Source organism: Ammodytes marinus (assembly GCF_949987685.1).
Source record: "Ammodytes marinus genome assembly, chromosome: 4".
NCBI lineage: Eukaryota > Metazoa > Chordata > Actinopteri > Uranoscopiformes > Ammodytidae > Ammodytes > Ammodytes marinus.
The window spans coordinates 16,663,513-16,686,135 of NC_137233.1; the positions used below are offsets into that span (position 1 = coordinate 16,663,513).

At 38.6% G+C, this 22,623-nt stretch overlaps 1 protein-coding gene across 1 annotated transcript in view; it reads left to right on the plus strand.

The window, feature by feature from the left end:
* Nucleotides 1–21,764, plus strand: part of LOC307249145 (sodium- and chloride-dependent GABA transporter 2-like) — a gene marked incomplete at both ends in the record, with an annotated part of 32,558 nt that extends 10,794 nt beyond the window's left edge. The window contains 14 exons of the mRNA XM_080025781.1: nt 9,370–9,504; nt 9,720–9,863; nt 10,124–10,211; nt 11,240–11,372; nt 11,861–11,995; nt 12,090–12,193; nt 12,438–12,562; nt 13,023–13,135; nt 16,910–17,047; nt 17,213–17,315; nt 18,174–18,274; nt 18,373–18,543; nt 18,648–18,714; nt 21,724–21,764. Of these exons, the coding sequence (XP_079881907.1) occupies nt 9,370–9,504; nt 9,720–9,863; nt 10,124–10,211; nt 11,240–11,372; nt 11,861–11,995; nt 12,090–12,193; nt 12,438–12,562; nt 13,023–13,135; nt 16,910–17,047; nt 17,213–17,315; nt 18,174–18,274; nt 18,373–18,543; nt 18,648–18,714; nt 21,724–21,764 (1,598 nt within the window). The remainder of the gene's footprint in view (nt 1–9,369; nt 9,505–9,719; nt 9,864–10,123; nt 10,212–11,239; nt 11,373–11,860; nt 11,996–12,089; nt 12,194–12,437; nt 12,563–13,022; nt 13,136–16,909; nt 17,048–17,212; nt 17,316–18,173; nt 18,275–18,372; nt 18,544–18,647; nt 18,715–21,723) is intronic.
* Between the last annotated feature and the right edge of the window lie 859 nt (nt 21,765–22,623).

Sequence of the window (22,623 nt, forward strand, 5' to 3'; positions counted from 1 at the left end):
GCAAATAATACACAGTAACACTCAAATCCAGCTCCAGCAAGGGGCTCAGCCCGGTCAGGGATTAAGCTAACTTTACTTACTGTAACTGCAGGTTTTTTTTTCGGATAAGTAGGCCCATTAGTTTTTAACCAGCGTCTGATATCCATTTTCAAAACACCAGAGCAGGCTAGGCTACTGATTTGAATTTGCCAGTTAACGCTGTCGTTCCGTGTGACGCATTCTGAATAGTGATAGGTTTACACATATGGCAATCACATAGTCTCTATTTTCTACACATTTTTTATTCAGTTTAACAATTATTTTTTGAGATTTTAATTAGTATCTGACATCATATATATCTTAGCATAAAAAATTAAATAAAAAAGTAAAATACATTTTATTTTTACAAGGGCAAATACATCAAATGGGCGGGCCCGGCCCAGTCTGGCCCGCCCTTGGCGCCAGGTCTGCCTCAAAGGTTTCTAAACATTTCTAGTGTCAGTAGTAGTTTTGGATGTTGATGGTATTATATTACCGTATTATGCTACTTTTTTGTGTAGCCTATTGGCTATATTTTGGGAGGAGTAGCCTCGCCTATCTCTTTTGTAAAGGAATGGTATATGTTTATAATATATTCAGGGTTCGACATAACGCATGGCCCGTAGGCCCGGGGCCAGTAAAATCATATGCAGGGCAAGTTGATTGGCCAGTCACTGGCCCGCCCGGGCCAGTAACGGCCAATCACAGTTCAGTATCTTTTTGTAGACTACATCATGGGTCATTGAAATGCGCGTTGATAGTCGTAATGAAAGCAGTGTTTATTTAAGACTCAATATAATAAACCTAATACAAAATATATTTTTTAATGAAAGGCCAGTGGACAAACGATGCGTGGGCGTTTTGACAGGCGGAGCAACAAGCGGGCGCACTCTCGCTCCGTTGGCAGAGCTGCCTACCGTCCGCCTGTGAGTCGACAAATCAATCGACTTACTCTGCCCCCTTTCTTTCTTCCCACAGCAGAGGTTGAGGTGCAGAAAATGAAGTGAAAACTGCGCTTTTCCTTTAGCTGCCGCCGTAATGTTACAGTATTTGCATGCAAGCCCCAATGGTAATACAAACGAGAGGCTTTATTTAATCGCTGTGAATGCGTCTACGGTGATTGTGTCGGTTGTTGACAGAAACCAACGGAGGGACTCGGCTCACTGGACAGTTCCTATAGTCGCGCAGTTTGTCTGCCGACATGGCACTGTGTTTTCAGGCTCGAGACATACAATCAGATCGCGGAAGTCTTTCCCATTGAAATCGCTAACGGGGGAATATCCCCGGTTATTATTTTAGCCACAAACCACAGTTCATCTGCGCGACGGCTCACTCACTGGCGAGATCTCACGGTGAAACGCTGCTATGCTCGGACAAAGGCATTGTGTGTTTCTAAGGTGATTTAACGTCATAGTCTCAGTCGAGCATTTAACTTTTGCTGCATATTTTGCACTGCATTGTTTTTTATCAATAGTTTGAAAAAATGGTCCCACACCGGACTCTTATGTGAAGCTGACACTTCATGCTGAAGTGACGCTCCTGCAGCGTGCTCACGACCAGACGTGAACTCAATCCGTGTACCTTCCGTTCAATCCATATCCGTTTGGAAATCAAAACACAAAAAACGAAAAAAAACTGTTTGATTAAATTTTTTTATTATTTGTTTAATTTAAAAAAAATAAAAAACGGACTGTTTTATTCAAAATATGCCTGTAAAACATGAATTGATTACCATTTCTTATTTTTTATTTTCCATGTCGCCCTTTACATACGAAAATGGGAAAGGAGACAAAAAGAAAATGTAGAAAATGTGCATTTTCATTTTTGAAGTTCCAAATAATAATTTATATTAATCAGCGGGTTAAACTGTGTCCCGCTGCCACAATGCCACGAGCTATGCGCGGCCAGAGCCGTGATGGCTCGGACCCATAGACTGTTTTCTGACCGTGGCTATCTCCGTCTTTTAAGTAGGCTAAAGCCTCTTGTCGGTAGTGGAAACGCATGGCAGATCTAGTAGGATAACCATGCCGAACCGTGCCGAACCGAACTGTGCTGCTCAGAGGAAACGAGGCATGATCTAAACAGCGACAGACATACAGCTGTTGATCCAGATCAAAACGGGACAAACCACCAAATGTTTAATCTTTATTGAGAGGGGAAACATATTTTGGCTGGCTGCCAAAGGCTGCTATGTCATTGTCTGTCATAGGCTACCATCAAGAGCCTCGACACACACACACACACACACACACACACACACACACACACACACACACACACACACTTTGACTCGGCAAGTGAAGTGAAGACAGGGAAAAAAGAGAGACAGAGACGACGATCGTCTCAGACGCAATTTTCACTCGTGGACCTAACCAATAAAAATGTTTTCATATGCAGCTGTCTGCACTGGGGCTCATGCCTCAGCTGATCACGAGTATCAATAACATTATCAATAATGTAGGGTGTGTCCCTCAGTTCCCAGTGTGATGCTGACGTCCGCACGTAATCGGTGATTAATGAATGAAGAGTAAAACAAACATTTATTAGATGATTAGGCTATGAGACCCAAGGTAATTGCCTACCTTTGCGCAATGGTTAAGTTCGCCTCTGGGCGCGCGCGCTAAATTGAAACATGTATTTTTCAAAATCAACATTTAGGCCATTATTCTCATATTTGATATCCTGGTCATGAATTGTGATTAAAAATGGATAAAAACGTGTTTTAGTATAATATATAATGTAGATGAGAGGATGATTATTAAAAAAACAGGTCACTTTTAGTTTTTCGTGTTTTGATTTCCAAACGGATATGGATTGAACGGAAGGTACACGGATTGAACTCGCATAGGCTACACGGTGAAATCTCCTATTAAAAAAACGGCATAACCCCCTGATTTTCAGATTTCTATTCTATTTTTAAAGTCAACTTGAGCGCAAGTGGAAAACCGGTCATTCGGTCGACACATTCACATCCCTAATGCATATAGAGAAAGTAATAAAAACAGCCTACCACACCACAAAGACTGATCAGACCTTCATCTCTTATTTATTTTTTTAATGTTTGAACATGACTTCTGCAGGTGAACTGTTCATTAAACTGCCCAAATTCAAGAATAAAAACAATCATCAAACTATTGGACTTTAAAATACTGGCCGACCCCTTCAACATACTTTCAGTTGTAGGCTTCAAATTCAATGTTTGCCTGGTTTTATATTATGTGTATGAGCAATCTCAACATTTCATATAATTAACTAAAACAAAAATAACCTATACTGTTACAGTATAGATATTCCCTTTAGATTTGGTTATTTTTCTTTATTTTTCTAATACAGGTATTATAATTATTGACACTAAATTATGAAGAAAAAAAAAGTGTGTGCAGGGCCAGTGAAAATATACAAGGGGCCAGTAAAACTCGGATCCACTGGCCCGGCGGGCCAGTAGGAAAAAAAAGTTATGTTGAACCCTGATATTAAGTAAATGGTACATGTATCCTTTTCCGAACAGAGACATCGGAGAGTTTCATGCATTCTTAACACAAAAGATCTTGAAATTAACAGAAACAACAAACTTCATGCCACTCTCTCAACCAGGTCCCTCTTCCCTATACATTCTTTTTTCTGTCACTAGCCCCTTTTACACAGCCAGTGAAAGCCGGGAATATGCCGGCCTTTCGGCCCTCCGCCCTGCTGTATAAATGTGACAGTTGCGGAACGAGGGAAGAAAGGTGCGAGAGATTGTTCCAGGAATTTTACTACCTCGGGGGGTAGTAAGATTCCCGACACAATCAGTTCCGCCTCTCTGTTTAAATGCTCCAGCTTGTTGTTGCGGAACAGGGGGGCGTTTGACGTTCCATAGTCTACGTTCTAAACATGCGACCATGTTAGCAGTTGAAGGACGTGTGTTTAACATTAATCACGGCGGCCTGATGTCCCGTAAAAATCACCAAATAAAAGGAACGGCGTATAATTTGGTCTTAACAAAAAGCGCTAGGCATGGCGAAAGAAGAACACTGCATTCCAAGAAAAACACTTGCTACCTACTGTCAAATTTGGTGGAGGTTTATTAATCATGCTGTGTCCACTTCAGGGACTGGGGGCCTGGTTAAAGTCAATAGTCGGATGAATTCAACCCAGTTTAAACAGATTATTCAGGATAATGCTCAAGCATCAGTCACAAAGTTGAAGTTGCGCAGGGGCTGCTATTCCAACAAGACAATGACCCTTAACACAGTTCAAATTCCTGCAGAGGGAAAAGTGCAATGTTCTTATATGGCCGTCGCAGTCCAATGACATGAATATCATCGAAAATCTATGGGATGATTTGAAGCGAGCTTTCCATGCTCGGCAGCCATCACATTTAACTGAACTGGATCGCTTTTGTATGGAAGAATGTTAAAAATACCTACATCCAGGATCCAGCCATTCATCACAGGCTACCGGAGGCGTCTAGAGGCTGTTATTTTTGCAAAAGGAGGCTCAACTAAGTACTGATGTCATTTTTCTTTTGGGGTGCCCAAATGTATGCACCAGTCAAATTTTGTTATGATACCTATTGCATATTTTCTATTATTGCAATACACAAAATGACACTGCTGAATTGCTTCATATATGAAAAAGGAATTTGCTTCTTTGAAATCCCAGCTAATGATGAACAAAAATCCCCAAAATTAGAAGGGGGTCCCAAACTTTTTCATATGACTCTAAATACAACGGTACATTGTTATGTATAAACAAAGGTGGGTCGTAACGCGCTACATTTACTCCGTTACAAATACTTGAGTAACTTTTTGAATAAATTGTAATTTTAGGAGTAGTTTTATTGCAACATACTTTTACTTTTACTTGAGTAAATATCTGAAGAAAGAACGGTACTTTTACGCCGTTCCATTTGGCTACGTGACGGTCGTTACCTTATTTTTGAATATATTTTATTTATTACATGCGAGAGCTATTTCTCTCATGATTTCTTTCCCCGGGGACGTCTTCAGCCAACATCTCTATCACGTGACTATTTCAACCAATAAAAACCACATTACAAAAGCTTGCCAATCAAATGCAGCCACTTCAGTCACATGACAAGTGTTGTCATGTTGTCATAGTGCTCAACCATGGGCTCAACAATGTCCGCGGACTTTTTTAAAGGCTGCGGTTCCGCACCGATGTTGTGTCCGTGGCCGTGCCATGTAGGTTAAACGCATATTTTACCGACTATCTGGGTGAGTCGAGAAAATGGAAGAAACCGCTGATTCCGAGGAGCAATAGCCACACCCCTGGCCTCAAATACAAACTCACACACTCGCAAGCTCTCAATCACACTAACTCACAAAATAACAATCACACAATCACAGTGACACAGACTCCCACACACTCGCAATTACAGAGAAACTGTTCTTCTTTGACACGTCCTGTTCTCCCTGTAGCCTACTCACTTCGCATGCCCCAGTCTGGCTGTGTGAAAGTCTGAGAGTGGTCTCTTTGTTCAGCCACTCTGTAGTTTCATACGTTAAGTGAGTGTGCCAGCAGGTTTTGATGTGTAATGAAGTTTAATTTTGTGTGTTTTATATTTTTGGGGCTAAACCCAACCTAGATAATTTTCTCAGGGCCAGTGACATATTGTAGGAATTTGTTTTAAAATGTGTATGTGCAAAACAATTGCAACAGTGTTATAAGTGTATTGGTTTTAATTAATATAATTTTGGACAAGCCTAATTTATTATAATTTTATTTGAAGGGTTATGTATTTAATTTGGCAGATAATTAATTTATTATTGTTTGAGTTCAAGGGTTATTCATTTGATTTTTAAATACCTTATTGTTTTATTTAAAATTATGTTATTTAACATATCTTTACTTGAACATTGCTGTTTTATATTATGTTTGTGTCTATTCTGTACCGTTTGTGTTGCTCTGTATATTTCAAAAATAAATCCAGAGTAATTCAGTAGGCCTACTTGTACTCTTGAGTAGGGGAGAACGGGGTAAGTAGGCACACTTTTTACTCTAGTGAGAATTGCTCATCACCAAAACATCTGTCAATAGCCATTCCTACATTAAATTGAAGCTTAAGGTGTTGGCTAGAAATGTGTGTCTCTCTTTTTTTCCAACTTATAATAATGAAGAAGTAATTTACCATCAAAGACACTCTGACACATTGTGACAACCGACCCCATCAAGGGGTCGGTTGTCACACACTATGGGGTTGTTTGTCACAATGTTATCTTAATGGGAAAAATCTTAAAAAGAAGGCAAGGAGGCAGAACCAAATTTGAATGTTTAATTGCATTGTCAAGTTGACAAATAGGCCTACATAACGTTCTGTAGCCTTGGCAGCTGGTCTAGTTTGGGATGCACTGGGTTGTTTTGATTTTGTTGCCCTTTTTTCTTTTGCTTGCTAGCTGCCTTTTCCTGCTCTATTATTTCCTTCTCTGGGGTGTCAGTGAGGATACAGCTTGACAATTAATTTTGTTATTGGGTTCCTTTTCTGGCTGCAGCCTTGAGATAACATGTGACAACCAACCCCCCAAAAAATTTGACGACCAACCCCAACTTGAATTTCTTGCTAGCATCAAGGCCAACAACCATCTGACAACTAATTAGCTTGCTAACCACAATCTAAACTATAGTTTACCCTTCACACTTTCTGAGGGTAACAAGTGTTTTGTTATAAACCCATTGTGTAAAAGCCTAGAAGAAAAATACTGAGAAGCAAAATATTTTGAATTTGACATGAAAAACACAAAACATCCTCTCACCTGAAATGCAGCTGTCTTCCTCCAAGGAAGTCTATGTATGTGACCTCTGATCCCAATTCTGGACCTTTTTTATATCAACATTTCAGAGCTAGCGCGCTCTGGTGGCGAGATATAACGAATGTGACATCCAACCCATGTGACAAATTACCCCGTTCTCCCCTACTTGAGTAGTCTTTTCACTGCATACTTTTTTACTCTTACTTGAGTAATAATTTTTATGAGTACTTTTACTTCTACTTGAGTAATTATAATCTTAAAGTAACTTACTTTTACTTGAGTACATTTTTTGGCTACTCTGCCCACCTCTGTGTATAAATGAAACCTCACATTTGTATTTTACCTTATTGTGAACTTTTTCTGTGCTGTCAGTAAGGACTATCTTAACGTGGCCATCTCATAGTATCCCTGCAGGCGGTTCCTATGTGGCATGCCTAATGAAAACAATAAATGGGTGGAATGAATTTAAACTTAATTAACATTCACTCGTGTATTCCTCTCCTTTCTCACACACTGTAAATCTTAAACCTGTGTCACAAAATCCTCCACACAGCATACTTTTTCAAGATGTACCGTGTATAACAATTCATAAAGCTGTACTGTATGTACTTTATATACACTCAACAAAAATATAAACGCAACACTTTTGTTTTTGCTCCCATTTTTCATGAGATGGACTTAAAGATCTAAAATTCATTCCAGATACACAATATTACCATTTCTCTCAAACATTGTTCACAAATCTGTCTAAATGTGTGATAGTGAGCACTTCTGCTTTGCTGAGATAATCCATCCCACCTCACAGGTGTGCCACATCAAGATGCTGATCTGACATCATGATTAGTGCACAGGTGTGCCTTAGACTGTCCACAATAAAAGGCCACCCTGAAATGTGCAGTTTTGTCTCACAGCAAAATGCCACAGATGCCACAAGCATTGAGGGAGTGTGCAATTGGCATGCTGACAGCAGGAATGTCAACCAGATCTGTTGCTCGTGCATTGAATGTTCATTTCTCCACCATAAGCCGTCTCCAAAGGCGTTTCAGAGAATATGGCAGTACATCCAACCGGCCTCACAACCGCAGACCACGTGTAACCACACCAGCCCAGGACCTCCACATCCAGCAGGTTCACCTCCAAGATTGTCTGAGACCAGCCACTGAGACAGCTGCTGAAACAATTGGTTTGCATAACCAAACAATTTTTGCACAAACTGTCAGAAACCGTCTCAGGGAAGCTCAACTGCATGCTCGTCGTCCTCATTGGGGTCTTGACCTGACTCCAGCTCGTCGCCGTAACAGACTTGAGTGGGCAAATGCTCACATTCGATGGCGTCTGGCACGTTGGAGAGGTGTTCTCTTCACGGATGAATCTCGGTTTACATTGTTCAGGGCAGATGGCAGACAGCGTGTGTGGCGTTGTGTGGGTGAGCGCTTTGCTGATGTCAATGTTGTGGATCGAGTGGCCCATGGTGGTGGTGGGGTTATGGTATGGGCAGGCATCTGTTATGGACGAAGAACACAGGTGCATTTTATTGATGGCATTTTGAATGCACAGAGATACCGTGATGAGATCCTGAGGCCCATTGTTGTGCCATACATCCATGAAACATCACCTCACGTTTCAGCAAGATAATGCACGGCCCCATGTTGCAAGGATCTGTACACAATTCTTGGAAGCTGAAAATGTCCCAGTTCTTGCATGGCCAGCATACTCACCGGACATGTCACCCATTGAGCATGTTTGTGATGTGCTTGACCGGCGTATACGACAACGTGCACCACTTCCCACTAATATCCAGCAACTTCGCACGGCCATTGAAGAGGAGTGGACCAACATTCCACAGGCCACAATTGACAATCTGATAAACTCTATGCGAAGAAGATGTGTTGCACTGCATGAGGCAAATGGTGGTCACACCAAATACTGACTGGTTCTGAGTCCCCAGACCCCCAATAAAGCAAAAAAATGCACATTTCAGAGTGGCCTTTTATTGTGGACAGTCTAAGGCACACCTGTGCACTAATCATGATGTCAGATCAGCATCTTGATGTGGCACACCTGTGAGGTGGGATGGATTATCTCAGCAAAGCAGAAGTGCTCACTATCACACATTTAGACAGATTTGTGAACAATGTTTGAGAGAAATGGTAATATTGTGTATCTGGAATGAATTTTAGATCTTTAAGTCCATCTCATGAAAAATGGGAGCAAAAACAAAAGTGTTGCGTTTATATTTTTGTTGAGTGTATTTCTAAACTTTAGCTGTTCTCTGAAATGATGATGGTTTATAAATGATTGGCACTCAAACATTTTTCAATAGTGAGCAGCAAATTGAGATTTTGGACACCTACATATCAATATAACTTGGCATCATCAATCCATTGCATGCATTGTGCGATTGTAAGCAGAAGTGTACATTTCATGGATGCCACTTGTTTGACACTAATCAGCATTTACAAAGAAACCCTCCCCTTTAGCCTGGCCCTGAATCAATGTATGTGATAGTCAACTATCAAAGGCGTAACAGATACCATTTGTAACTCTTTGCATGTGTGGGGCAGTATGCATTTATAATGATTTTTCATTACACTTGCAGGTGCATTCTTCATTCCATACATTCTGTTCCTTGTTACCTGTGGCATTCCTCTGTTCCTGCTGGAGACATCACTGGGCCAGTACACCAGTCAGGGAGGAATCATGTGCTGGAGGAAGATATGTCCCTTGTTTGAAGGTGAGGTATACCTGTGATGTACTGAACAAAGTTTAGCAGGTTATGAAGGAAATAGTAAAGGGTCTATTGGCAGATGTTGTCATATTGTGTACGGACTGTGAACCTTACTGATGCAAATGGATATTTGTGGTATTTGCCTTTTTATACAGTATATAAAACTGATTTGAGTTAAAATACTACAGTAATGCAGTTTTAACATTGAATCTTGTTTCCAGGCATGGGATACGCCAGCCAAATGATCATTTTATATGGAAGTTTCAGCTACATTGTGATCATAGCCTGGGCTTTACTCTACCTTTTCTCGTCCTTCACTTCGGGTGAGCTGCCATGGGCTACCTGTAATAATACATGGAATACAGGTCAGTTTGTCTTCAAAATGTATACCTTATTATTAGATCTATATCACGCATGCACCTGTCACTATCAGTGTTTAAGTTGTTACTAATAATTAATGTAATTAATGATTTACCATTTACACAACTTGATTTTAATAATGATAACTAGTTAGGAAAAGGTTTGCATTTTTTGTATTAAATATGGTGTGAACTGAATTAAATCCATTAATCAAGCTAAGCATTCTTTGTCAAACTGTGTTCAACGATAAATCGATATATTTCAGATTCTTGCGTGATATTGAGCAGCTATAATGCAACTGCCAACTGGACCTTGCCTGTGAATGCATCAATGTCTGTAACTGAGTTTTGGCAGTAAGTATTTATCCAAATGAGCCTGAATTCAATATAAATTAGTAACAAATTATCAAATGGATAAAAAGACAAAAAAAAGTATGCAACAGCGATTTGTAAAAAGACGTGCTACTTCAGTGGGAGAAAGTTCAAACAAATTAGATTTTTGAGAGCTTTTCTAAAATGCCTGTTCATATTTGTTCACGTAAGCATTGTCTGGCACTGTTAGGGTGTGTCCAAACTTTTCGTAACTCATTGACACGTAATCAGTTTGTTACGTGTTAGGGCAGGAGAGCTTCAAACATTTTATAATAGAGGTTCAGGCCTCATGTAATACCTGACGTTATTCCCTGACATAACTAAAATTTTAAACTTGTCACTTCACAGTTGGATTTATTAGTCATATCGACTCTACGTCTAACTTTAAACGGGTACAGGCTAGTCTTAAAATATGAAAAATAAGACTTCAAGACCACTGCAATGATTCAAACATCTTTGAGTACACATACAGTTATATAATTCTTATTTTTTCTTGCAATCATGCAAGCAGCTTGAGTTACTTAGATGTGAACGCTCCAAAGCAACTTAAGTACAGTGTCAGTGCTTAACAGCTCTTCCATCCAGCTCATTAGTTAATTTACACATAAAAACACCACCTGAATACTGAAGGTGTGAAGGGCCTCAAGAAAGTATTATTATGAATAGTTTGCTGAGTTTCATCATCATTGTTACTTTCAAGACTTGTCAATCACAGATATAGCTTATGATGCTTATAATGGCTACATACCATTTAAGTGTGACAGTGCCAGAACCCTGGTATTTTGCAAGCTGGCTTATCAGGACATCTAAAATGTAACAAAGCCATTGCTGTTCATTACACTAGTTTACAGAAAATACTGAGACTGGGGTGTCATTGCTAGAGCTTAACCTTTTTCTTTTCTTTTTTTGCAGGAAAATAATAAACAATAGTAAGAAAATATTAACATTATTGACATGCATTGTTGTACATTTCCACAAATAATTGGATGCCAATATCTTGATCCTTCCAGACGGCGGATCCTAAATATCTCGCCCGGCATAGAGATTTTGGGAAAAATACAGTGGGACCTTGCTTTATGCCTTCTTCTGGCCTGGATCCTCTGCTACTTCTGCGTCTGGAAGGGAGTGAAATCCACAGGAAAGGTGAGACTGAAATGCATTTATATGAATTTATTTGGTTACTCCATCTGAGTGAAGGTTTTTTCAAAAGATTGCCAGACCGAAACATTACAGTTTTAGATATTTGTCAATGTATTCTAACTAAGGATGTTACGGTATGGAAAACCATATTTATGGCAATATTTGAATTAAAAAAATAAATATTACCCCAATATATGGGATATATAATATCTACATTTATAAATACATAGTTCAACTCATACCCCACAGCAGCCTGTGTTACATACCTTTGGTATTTAAAAATGAATGGATTAAAATTAAATGTCACTCACAATATTTCTGATAACCAATTTTCTACATCAAACTAAATCTTCTGAATTTCTCAGTTATTCACTTTTTTCACTTGCGGTTTCATGATACATTCTGTACATTACCCAGCAAACTCTCCAACATGTTTATAAGAATAGGCGCTTCTTTTATTTGTAACAAAATAATCCTCTGCTTTAATGTAGGCCACCTACTTCACAGCCACCTTCCCCTTCCTCATGTTGGTGGTGCTATTCATTAGAGGAATGACCCTTCCAGGAGCCTTCCATGGCATAAAATACTACCTGTACCCAGACCCTTCACGGCTTGCTGACCCACAGGTTTCTTTCAGCCCAAAAAGTGTCATATAATTGTCTGATTATTCTATAGCAATAAGTAGGAGTGTTTTAAGTAAAACAAACTTGTGGTTTATAGGTTTGGATGGACGCCGGAACCCAAATTTTTTATTCCTATGCCATATGTTTGGGAGTCCTGTCTACACTTGGGAGCTACAACAAGTACAACAATAACTGCTACAAGTGAGTATGTCAAGATATGACTATGTGAATCATTTTCCTGTCAGCCTTCAGTTATATGCATCCATCACTCATATTTAATTTTTCTATTACTCATGTTTTACTTTAATTTGACTACAAGTTATTTTAATGTATTTGCATACATTTGAAAGGGTTAGCATGTTCTGTATATTATTTTACTGTAAAAACAGAAGTTTAAGAGACCATGTGAGACCTAATGACACAAGGCATTTTTCTTGATTTGCAGGGACTCCTTCTACCTTTGCTTGTTGAACAGTGGAACTAGCTTTGTATCTGGCTTTGCCATTTTCTCAATTCTTGGCTACATTTCACAGAAACAGGGTGTCGACATTTCTACCGTTGCTGAGTCAGGTACGAACAGTCAAGGCAGCTGGTTAGCGTCAATGATTTATTTTGGAAAATAGTCAGCAGCTCAGGTAGTAAGATGGGGAGACCTAGGGCTTAAAGCAGACACAACAGACAATGCCAATTAAAGAGACTTTCTATTGTACGATCACATGAAAATAATATCATATTGCCTACTTTTTCCCATAGTTTTGATTTTCAGAATATAATAAAAATGAAGAAGGCAGATAACTGATTGTGCTCAATTTAAGGAGTATTTTACAATTTCAAATGGCTTCTCATTTTAATTTTCAGTTGTATCTGTCATGATTATTTTGCCCAAAACATTCAAGTGAAGAACATGCACAAGTAAACGGCTTTGACACAGACAGAGAAAATAACCAGCTTTATCGCCCCCCAAAGTTTTATCAAAAGACACACTGTGGCAGACAGCGATGGCTTATTCACTGTTGGTTTCACTTTCCAGGCCCTGGCCTTGTCTTTATAGTCTACCCACATGCTGTGACCCTTCTGCCGTGCCCTCAGGTCTGGTCCGTGTGTTTCTTCTCCATGGTCGTCTTTTTAGGAATAGATGGTCAGGTGAGTTGGAGTCTTTTCCGGCAGTTTCTCCCGGTAATGTTTTCTCTTCTGTTGTCCCTGAACTAACTAGTACAGCAGATAACGCACATATTAATAACAATTGTGCACCTTTTGAGAAAAGCATCACATTTCTAACATGGTTAGTCCATGCAATAAAGGTTTATTTTCAGGTGTGGCGCTACAGCAAACCTCGTAGGGTTACCAAAATCCAACGTAGCTCCTCCTCAAAGTGTCACAAATGTTCTCAAGACATTGGACACGATTCCCATTAAAACTTTTTGAGTTATTAAGGTCACAAGGCAATCCTACTTACCAATGATCGGCTTATCAGTAGCTGTCATAGTAACAAACCTTGACACTAAACAGGAAATTGCAGTCAACCACCAGTCATCAGCAAGAACCAACCAACAAATCATCCCAAAATTGTAATATAAGCCATCAGGCAATGTATTTATTTCCAACCACTTGGCTGTTGCAGTTGCAGCAGAAAATGAGTATGCATGGCTCAGCAGGTCAAGAAAGCTGTTGAAAAAAACAATGGATGGCATGACATTGTGGGATGTTTTACCATACTGATGCACATCACGCTTTAATTTTCCACCTGCAGCAATCATTACACTTCCGCCTTTGTTTCTTGACAACGCACACTCAGTGATTATGATGTGGTACTCAATAAACTTCATCTGGGAAGCAGTTCAGCATATGAACCCTGGTCCGAATGCTGTCCTAGCTACTGACCAACTGCTTTTCCCGCTTGCCAAGGAAAACCATGGACCTGGACAGCAACTCACAGAGTATCACTTTTCCCCTTCATACTGTACATACCAGCCATGTCAACAAGACCCACCATGCACACCAGGTCACAGCTGCAAGCCTTTTTTTTATCAATATATTTATTGGTTTTTCCTTTTTTTTAACAAGAACAAGAACAATACAACAACAAAAACAATAGAAATATACAAATAGTACTGACCAAATAATAAAATAAAAAATAAAAAAATATATACACATACAGTATAGCCTACTGTATATTATATATAAAAATAAAAAAAATATAAAAAAAGGGGGGGGGGGGGGGAGTGATTAGTCAGGGGCCAGGGTCGCTAACAAATTAAAGTATTTTATAAATGAATCCCATTTTTTTTGAAAAAAAATTAGGAGCCTCTAATTGTAGGGAAGAGTGGCCTGAGTTTGGTGACCAGAGCATGGCTGCTCTGGTCACCAAAAAGAAATTGATCGTCCCAGTAGCTCAGAAGAGACTGACATCTCCATTCCACTTAACGACACCACTGACAAGAGTTCAGGGGCCTCATTTATAACGGTGTGCGTAGAAACCATCCTAAAACATTGCGTCCGCAGAAAGCCAAAAATGTGCTGCGCAAAAAAAATTCAGATTTATAAAAGTGTGCGGCGCACAGTTTCATCACAACTGCATGCCATAGACTACAGTAGCCATATATTCACAACTATAGGTAAGCTTATACATTTTATTGACTAAATATATTGGGTGCCAAGCATCATTTGTCTGGGTTTTTCTGATGACTGAGCTTTATTTCGTGGTGTTGCCATTGAGTGTCGCTGATTCCCCGAGTCAGGAAAACCTTGCGGTAGCTCTACGCATGGTCGAAAGTTGGCGTAGGAATACGCACACTTCTCCGCAAATAATGTTTTTATAAATACCAACGTTTGCCACCGCACATTTTCCCGCACATTTCTTTCCGTCTACGCAAGGTTTTTTTGCGCCGCAAGCTTTATAAATGAGGCCCCAGATGGCCAGAACGATGAAGATGGTGACGTTGTCATTGTGAGCTTTGCAGGTAAAACCACCTAGATCTGCCAGGCCTTGACCTTCAATCTTTGTAAAATATTTACTTTATTTAATTTAAATAAACCTTAAATAAGTAATTGTCTTATGGATTTGTCTTGCATTACAGTTTCTGAGATATATATAAATGGCACAATTTACCCCATGTTATTCTCTCTTGTGGCACAATTTACACCACACTGGGGGCAAGTTGTGCCACAAGACAACTTTTTTTTTCCGAAAGCTATATTTCTTAATCAGTTTATTCCAGATCCAAAGTTTTTATTGCCAGGAATGCACAACACCCTGAAATATATGTACATATTTGAGTTGTAGACATACCGGTCAAGGCTTCACTTTAAAATAACTTTGAGAAAAAAGTGGCACATCTCACCCCACTCTCCCCTATATCTTATTTTTTCAAATTTGAGAAAGAACATGATGTCCTTGAGCCAGTTTGGAATCGATGGGGGATTAGGGGATTTCCACAAAAGTAAAATACGGCGTTTTGCCAGAAGGGAGGTGTATGCTAATATTTCTGATTGTAAGGTGGTAATATGGGGTTGTGTAAATGGGGTTCCAAATATTGCAATGAAGGGGTCTGTCTTAATCTGGGCTCCTAGAACCTTTGTCATGATCATAAAAAAGTCAGTCCAGAATCTGTGGAGTCTGGGACAATAAAAAAACATATGACTCAAGTTACAAGAGGAGGCGTGGCATCTGTCACATTGGTCCACAACATTTGGATAAATTCCAGATAGTCTGGATTTGCTAAAATGGACTCTATGTAACACTTTAAACTGTATAAACTGCAGCCTGGCACAAGGAGAAGATGAGCGTAGACTATGCACAGCCTTATCCCACCATTGATCTGTCAAATTTACCCCAAGCTCACGCTCCCAAGCATTTTTGCTTTTGACAGCAGAACTGTTTTCCAGAGCCATGAGTTTGTCATAAATCTTAGATATTAGTGATTTCTGCTGGGGTTTTAAGTTGCAAACCTTTTAACACTCCTTCAACAAACTTACACTGAAGACTGCACATCTGATGATACTGATGACATGAAACCTGATAGGCTTTTTGGGGGGGGGGGGTGCATTAAATATGACTGCAATAGGGATTCTACATACAGCTGGAATTTATCTTCATTAAGTGACCTTATGTTTCACAGCAAGATAAGCTTGCTGTCAGGCGGATAAAGCGGTTGGTCAGTAGCAAGGACAGCAATCTGACCCACAGATGTCTTGACCTGCTGAGCCATGCATACTCATCTTCTGTGGCAGCTGCAACAGCCAAGTGGTTGGCACATTTATTGAATCCAAAATGATGGCTAATATTACAATTTTGGGATCAACTTATTACAGGAGGATGACTTGTTGGTTGGTTTTTGCTGATGCCTGGTCGTTGACAGCAGTCCCTGCTTTTGTGTCAAGGTTTGTTACTTTGACAGCAACTGACAAGCTGATCATTGGTAAGGTAGGATTGCCTTGTGACCTTAATAACTCAAAAAGTTGTAATGGGAATCATGTCAAATGTCTTGAGAACAACAGCCACGTTGATTTTGGTAACCCTACGAGGTTGGCTGTAGCGCCACCACCAGGCAAGACTTTGCCTTTACCGACTGAATTGTCTAGATTTTAGTTAATTCTTACCTTGACATGGACCTAAATGCATTTCCTTGAACACTGGTGATCTCAAAGGTGTCAGTTATTGATTGGGCATTTTCAATTTATTTGGAAATTACACCTTAAATATTTTATTACATTGCATGGTTCTTAGATTATGAAAGTTTGAACATTATACCCAGCGGAATGGCCATCTTGGACGTGGCCTCACGGTCCGCAAAGGTAAAATCTGACTTCCCTCCACATCTGAAAATAAACCTTATGGCATACTCATGCTTTTCTCAAAAGGTGCACAATTGTTATGGTTATCCACTGTACTAAACCTGTCTTTCCATCATCTTCCAGTTTGTTGGTCTTGAAAGCATCATGACCGCTATAACAGATGTCTACCCTTCCCATATCCAGAAAGGATATCGGAGAGAGCTTCTTCTGATGTTGATCTGTGTTGTATGTTTTGGGCTTGGCCTGTTTTTGGTAACAGAGGTAAGCAATAGGAGGTACATTCATGGGGGTAAGACAGAGTTGTATGTGTAGGCCCAGCGATCAATACGCAGCATTTTATTTTATTTAATTGGAGCTCTGTACTTTAAAACAAAATAAAGGTTATTTATATTCAGTTCAATTTATTCCCTTTTGTTTTAATTCTAGGCTGGTGCTTACATTCTTCTGATCTTTGATCACTATGTATGCAGTGGTCCCACTCTTCTTATAATGGCAATCTTCCAGTCAGTGATCATTGGATGGATTTATGGTAAGATACAGTCATGAATGTTAAAACTACCTTCGGTTTTGATATATGAGGCTATACTGACCTCATACCAATTGTACAGCCTCATAATGAAACCTATGTCCCTATGCCATATATTGATTTAACAGCTTTGAATATTCAGTTATTTTGGCCTGAAAGAGAGAGTATGCTATACTAAAATAGATACTAAGTATGCATATTTAGTAGGCTTGAGTTTTAAGTTGACTGTTGATGTAGACTCTATTGTCCCATAACGCAAAAAAAAAAACATGAATTGAGGACAGTGTGGCAACAGCGCAGAAACATCTTGATTCGACCTGTTAAATTAATTCGGCAAAAGTTGGATGCAAATGTCAAACTGTGAAAACTTTGTATAACTAAATGCAGTGCATTGCAAATCACAAAAAAAAAACAATAAAAAAATGTAGACCATAGGTTTGCAACAAACAATTTGAACAATAGCCAAACAAGAAAAACTGGAGTTAGCAACAACTGTCAAACAAATCTCTTTATGAAACATGCCACAAAGCATCATCAGAGAAACAACTAAATTAAGTCCCCATATGAATACTTGTTCAAAAAGGGGATGTGGTAAGAAGATACAAGTTTATTTTGGTCAAAATGGGTGAATGTAACAGTGTCAGGTAAACTTCAGCAGTTACTGCAAACAACAGAATCTTCATTTGAAGCCAACTTCAACTGCTGGTGGCAGAATATCATTTTAGAATTTTAGTAAATAATTCCTAATGTGCATTTATACTTGTTTACTAAGTTTAGTTTACACGACATACTGTAGGCCGATAGTGTATAAGTAACATGGAACTTGGACAGAACCGTGTCATATGTTTGTCTCGGTTACAGGTGCTGAACGCTTCTCTGACAACATTCAGGACATGATTGGTTACAAACCTCTGTCGCTGTTTAAGTACTGCTGGATGTATGTCACCCCTATCATTTGCAGTGTAAGTGTTTTAAGCAGGCCAGAAAACATTTTATGTATGGAGATAACCTCTCTTTTTAACCTAACAATGTTTTTACACATTTTGTTTTTCCTCTATAGGGCACACTTGTGTTTCTGATCCTGAGATACACACCCATGAGGTTCAACAGCTCCTATGTGTATCCTGGATGGGCGTACGGGATCGGCTGGTTCATGGCCATCTCATCTCTTACCATGATTCCATTGACCATGATCTGCAAACTGGCCAAAGGAAAAGGGACTCTCTGGCAGGTCAGTTGTTAGTGTATGCATAATCTTGTACAGGCAGCCTCCTATGTGTAACCCTGTGCGTACTTTTCAAATTGCAAGTTACAATGTTATTAACCTTTTTCTAGCGTCTTAAGACAAGCTCCCGGCCTGCTGATGACCTTCAAATGATGACAAAGGAAATGGCCAGCATCGGTGAAATCCAAATACTTAAAAGAATAAATTAAATTTTATATTTTTTTAACCCTTGTGTGTTCTTAAAGTTTTTGTTACACTCATGCCCCTCCCTATAAAGTGCCATAAAATTATATTAATATATATTATAATTAATATTTAAATTTTACAGTAATATTTTCTTCAACTTTTTTTTTCAAACCTTTTATCCCACTTGAGCTATGTACATACATATCAAATATTAATTAATTTTCAATTGCTTTTAACCCTTTAAATGGCAGCTTTTGTGGCGATGAGCTAGCCTGGAAATCCAGACCCTGATATCTTGAACGATAGAGGGTCTGGCCACGATCAATAGTAATTTCCAACTCAAGGGGCGGCTCCTACTCGTGCATTTCAAATGCCACTGCACGCAGTTGGATAGCACTACAACCAATCAGAGCGATGCACAAGGTGACGTAAGCCCCTTTCGTTTAGCGAACAGCTGTTAAACTGTTAAATAAAACGTTTGCCATTGTCGATCGGCAAAACAGAACATTCCACTTACTTGCTAATGAAAGATTTGAGTGCCGTCTTCCAAATCGTTAAGGGTCGAGGCCAAAGCAGTCTCAAACTCACACAACATATCCGCAGCCATCTTTGATGTTTACTATCACGGCTTCGACGTCGCATGCACGTCACTGTCGTCATCCGGTTACGTCCTCCCCAGAGTACCATATAAAGGGCTCTGGCGCGCCCATATTAGATAGAACCAATTGGAACCATAGCCAGATTTCTGGTCTTCTTGATAAAGCTTCAATGGAGCGTGCCCAGACCAACACGCGCAGCAAATTTAATTTGCCAGCGCCTAGTGGCAGGTCTGGGAATGCCAGGCTAGCGATGAGCCATTTTTAGTAAAAAAATAAAACAATAATTAAATAAAAATGTCTTACAATCTATGCAAAGTGGATTTTTTTTGAGCGGGATAATTGCCTAATATCATCAAATATACATGTTTGTCACATGGCAATGTTTTGAAAAAACAACGTTTTTGCTTTCAAATTGGGCAATTTTTTCCGTACAAGTTTGAGTGTGTAAAAATTGGCTTTGTACACACACACACACACACACACACACACACACACACACACACACACACACACACACACACACACACACACACACCATAATTAATCATTACACACATATGCACCATACACTGGCATCCCTACCAACACACCCACCCAGTTTAGGTTGAAATATTTTTTTTCATTGTGCTGTGGGGGGCAACAATATGGCAAGACAGACAACCAGGAAAAGTGCCTGTAATCTAAATATAGGGAAATGGCTCGATATGGTGATGGTGTTAATAATTACACATTTTGATGTTTGTGTCGAGGATGAAAGCATAAATTAACATCATAGAGAAAAATATCTTGTGCTGTAATGACGGCAGGATCAAATTGGTAAAAAAAGAGGCAGTTTTGAATGGAAGTCAATGAGGGAAATGTCATTGGGGTTATGAGTGTAACAAAAATGTGTCCTGCCTTTATTATAGATGGTACAAAGTTGCTGAGTAGAAATTCACAAAATATTTGGAGAAAATAAATCCCTGGACAAAATGTATTCGGTTAACATTAGCACAGCCAAAGTTATACACAAAACAAAGCATACAAAAGTGAAAAATTACAAAATGTCCCCAAGAACACATAAAGGTTAATACTGTGTGTAGATCAGGGTTTTTTTTATATGGTGGTAGTATTAATTCACATTTGTTTAAAGATTCGATGAACCACCTGAATATAATGTATTAAATGTCTATAGGCTTGGTGTTTTTTTCAATTTATTTTATAATATTTTAAAGTTGTCAAAGATACTGAATGTAGAAAACACTGCATTGATTTGCAACCAGTGCCTTAAGGACAACAATGGTGTTTCTACAAGTTTTGCACTCAAACTCACACAAATTTGAAGGGCAAGGGTTGTTTGAGATTGCTTCTGTGAACGTCACGTTGCAGATACGACCACCGACTATTTGTACAACAATGTGGCCACAATATAGCACACATGACTATGCATGGTAGACATATCCTGTTACCACCCAGTCTTCTTTATTATTACTTTTCTTACTTTAACTCAGCTGATATGATCCCCAACATTCCCTTTGTATCTGCCATTGACTTAAGAGAGTGATATATTTGTCTGTTTTTATATTTTAAGTTTTTATGTTACCCATTTTACAACATATTGAGACCTTTTAATCCAAATAAATATACCTAACCACGCTGTCTGATAAATGTTGAGGTATGTGTTTGATTTATAATACAAATCCTAAAGAGCCTTAAATAAACAGCTTTTATGTTTATTTGTGAAATAATGTTTACAATAAAATACTTTCTGGGGCATTGAATGAACTGATATACTGTATGGACAATTGATCAAAAAGGGATTATAACTGGTAAATAATTGGTGAGAAACACAGGTTAAAGACCATTCTGGGGGTGTTCTACATTTAGTTTTTCTATTTTTTTAAAGTTTTGTAGACTCCTACTTGTAATGGAGTATTTTTATATGGTTGTATACGTAGGTACTTTTATTTAAGTAAAGGATATGAGGGTTTCTTCTGCTACTGCAGAGTAGTCCATTTGATTTTAAGTTGGTTGTTGATGTAACTATGCATTTTTATACTGTGCAGTGTGCACATACTCTGGCATCTTCTTGATTTACTTTGATTACCTTGTAGATATTCATATAATTTAATTGGAGTCCACTTGTGGAATTTAACTTGTTTTTTTTTTTTTACATTAGAACTTATAGTTCAGTTCTTCCTTCTTGAAAAAACTCAGCCATGAATTCTAAGGACTCTGTGTTATGACGAAGCAGAGATCTGGGACAGGGTTTAAAGCTTGTAACTTATTCCCAGGCAGGTGTTTGGAGGTGAACCTATTGTTTTTTTCTCTCTATTTTCAATAAAATGGAAAATGTAATGGTATGGAAATTAATTACATAATCATGTGTATTTGTAATATTGTCATATATTGTTTAACACAGGTCAATTATTTGTAAAAGAGTTTGACCTGGAGAGGGTTTGACCGCCTCCTGTTATGTCTGTAACACAGATCGTAGACGGTTGAGGGAATATAAAATAAGATAATATTTTTGATGTTATAACAAAGCAAGGTTGCCTAGGATTGGAAGGGTTGAGATGCTATGAGGTCATGAAGATTAAACACATCTACGCACTGTGTTATCAACAATTGCTGAAGAGAGACTGCCTCTCTTCAGTCATATCTGCAGTCCTGTGAATGCTGGCTTGCAACCAATAAAGATCTACTGAAAATGGGAAAATTGTGTCACATGGTTTTTAATTATCAACTTTCATCTGCACTAGACAAACTGATATTTCAGTTTCCATAACAGTAACCAAGAGCATACAACTGTCAATCCTAACAATTTATTTTTGGAAAACCGACAGCAAATGGTTGCTAGTCCTTTTGTCCCTAGATTACTGTATTCGTACCTGAATTGTCCTTACTTTTGGTATTGAACAAGTATTGAACAAAACCAAAAGTGTACTAAACAGTAAAAAAAATGATATACACCAATTAGTTGATATCTTCTTGTTTACCTGTTATAATAGTGCTGCAAATAACAACCATTCATATTATCGAGTAATGTGCTGATTATTTTCTCAATTAATTCTAAGGTCTATAAAACATTAAAAAAAAAGTTGGGACGTTATGTAAAACGTGAATAAAACAGAATGTGATAATTTCCTAATCTTTTTGACATGTATTCAATATAAAACAGTACATACACATCATATGTATTTGTTTAAACTGATAAACGTTATTGTTTTTTGTAAATATACACACATTTTAAATTTTGGGCCTGCAACACATTTCAAAAAAGTTAAATCACCCTTTCTGTTAAAGGGAAAATTCGCCGATT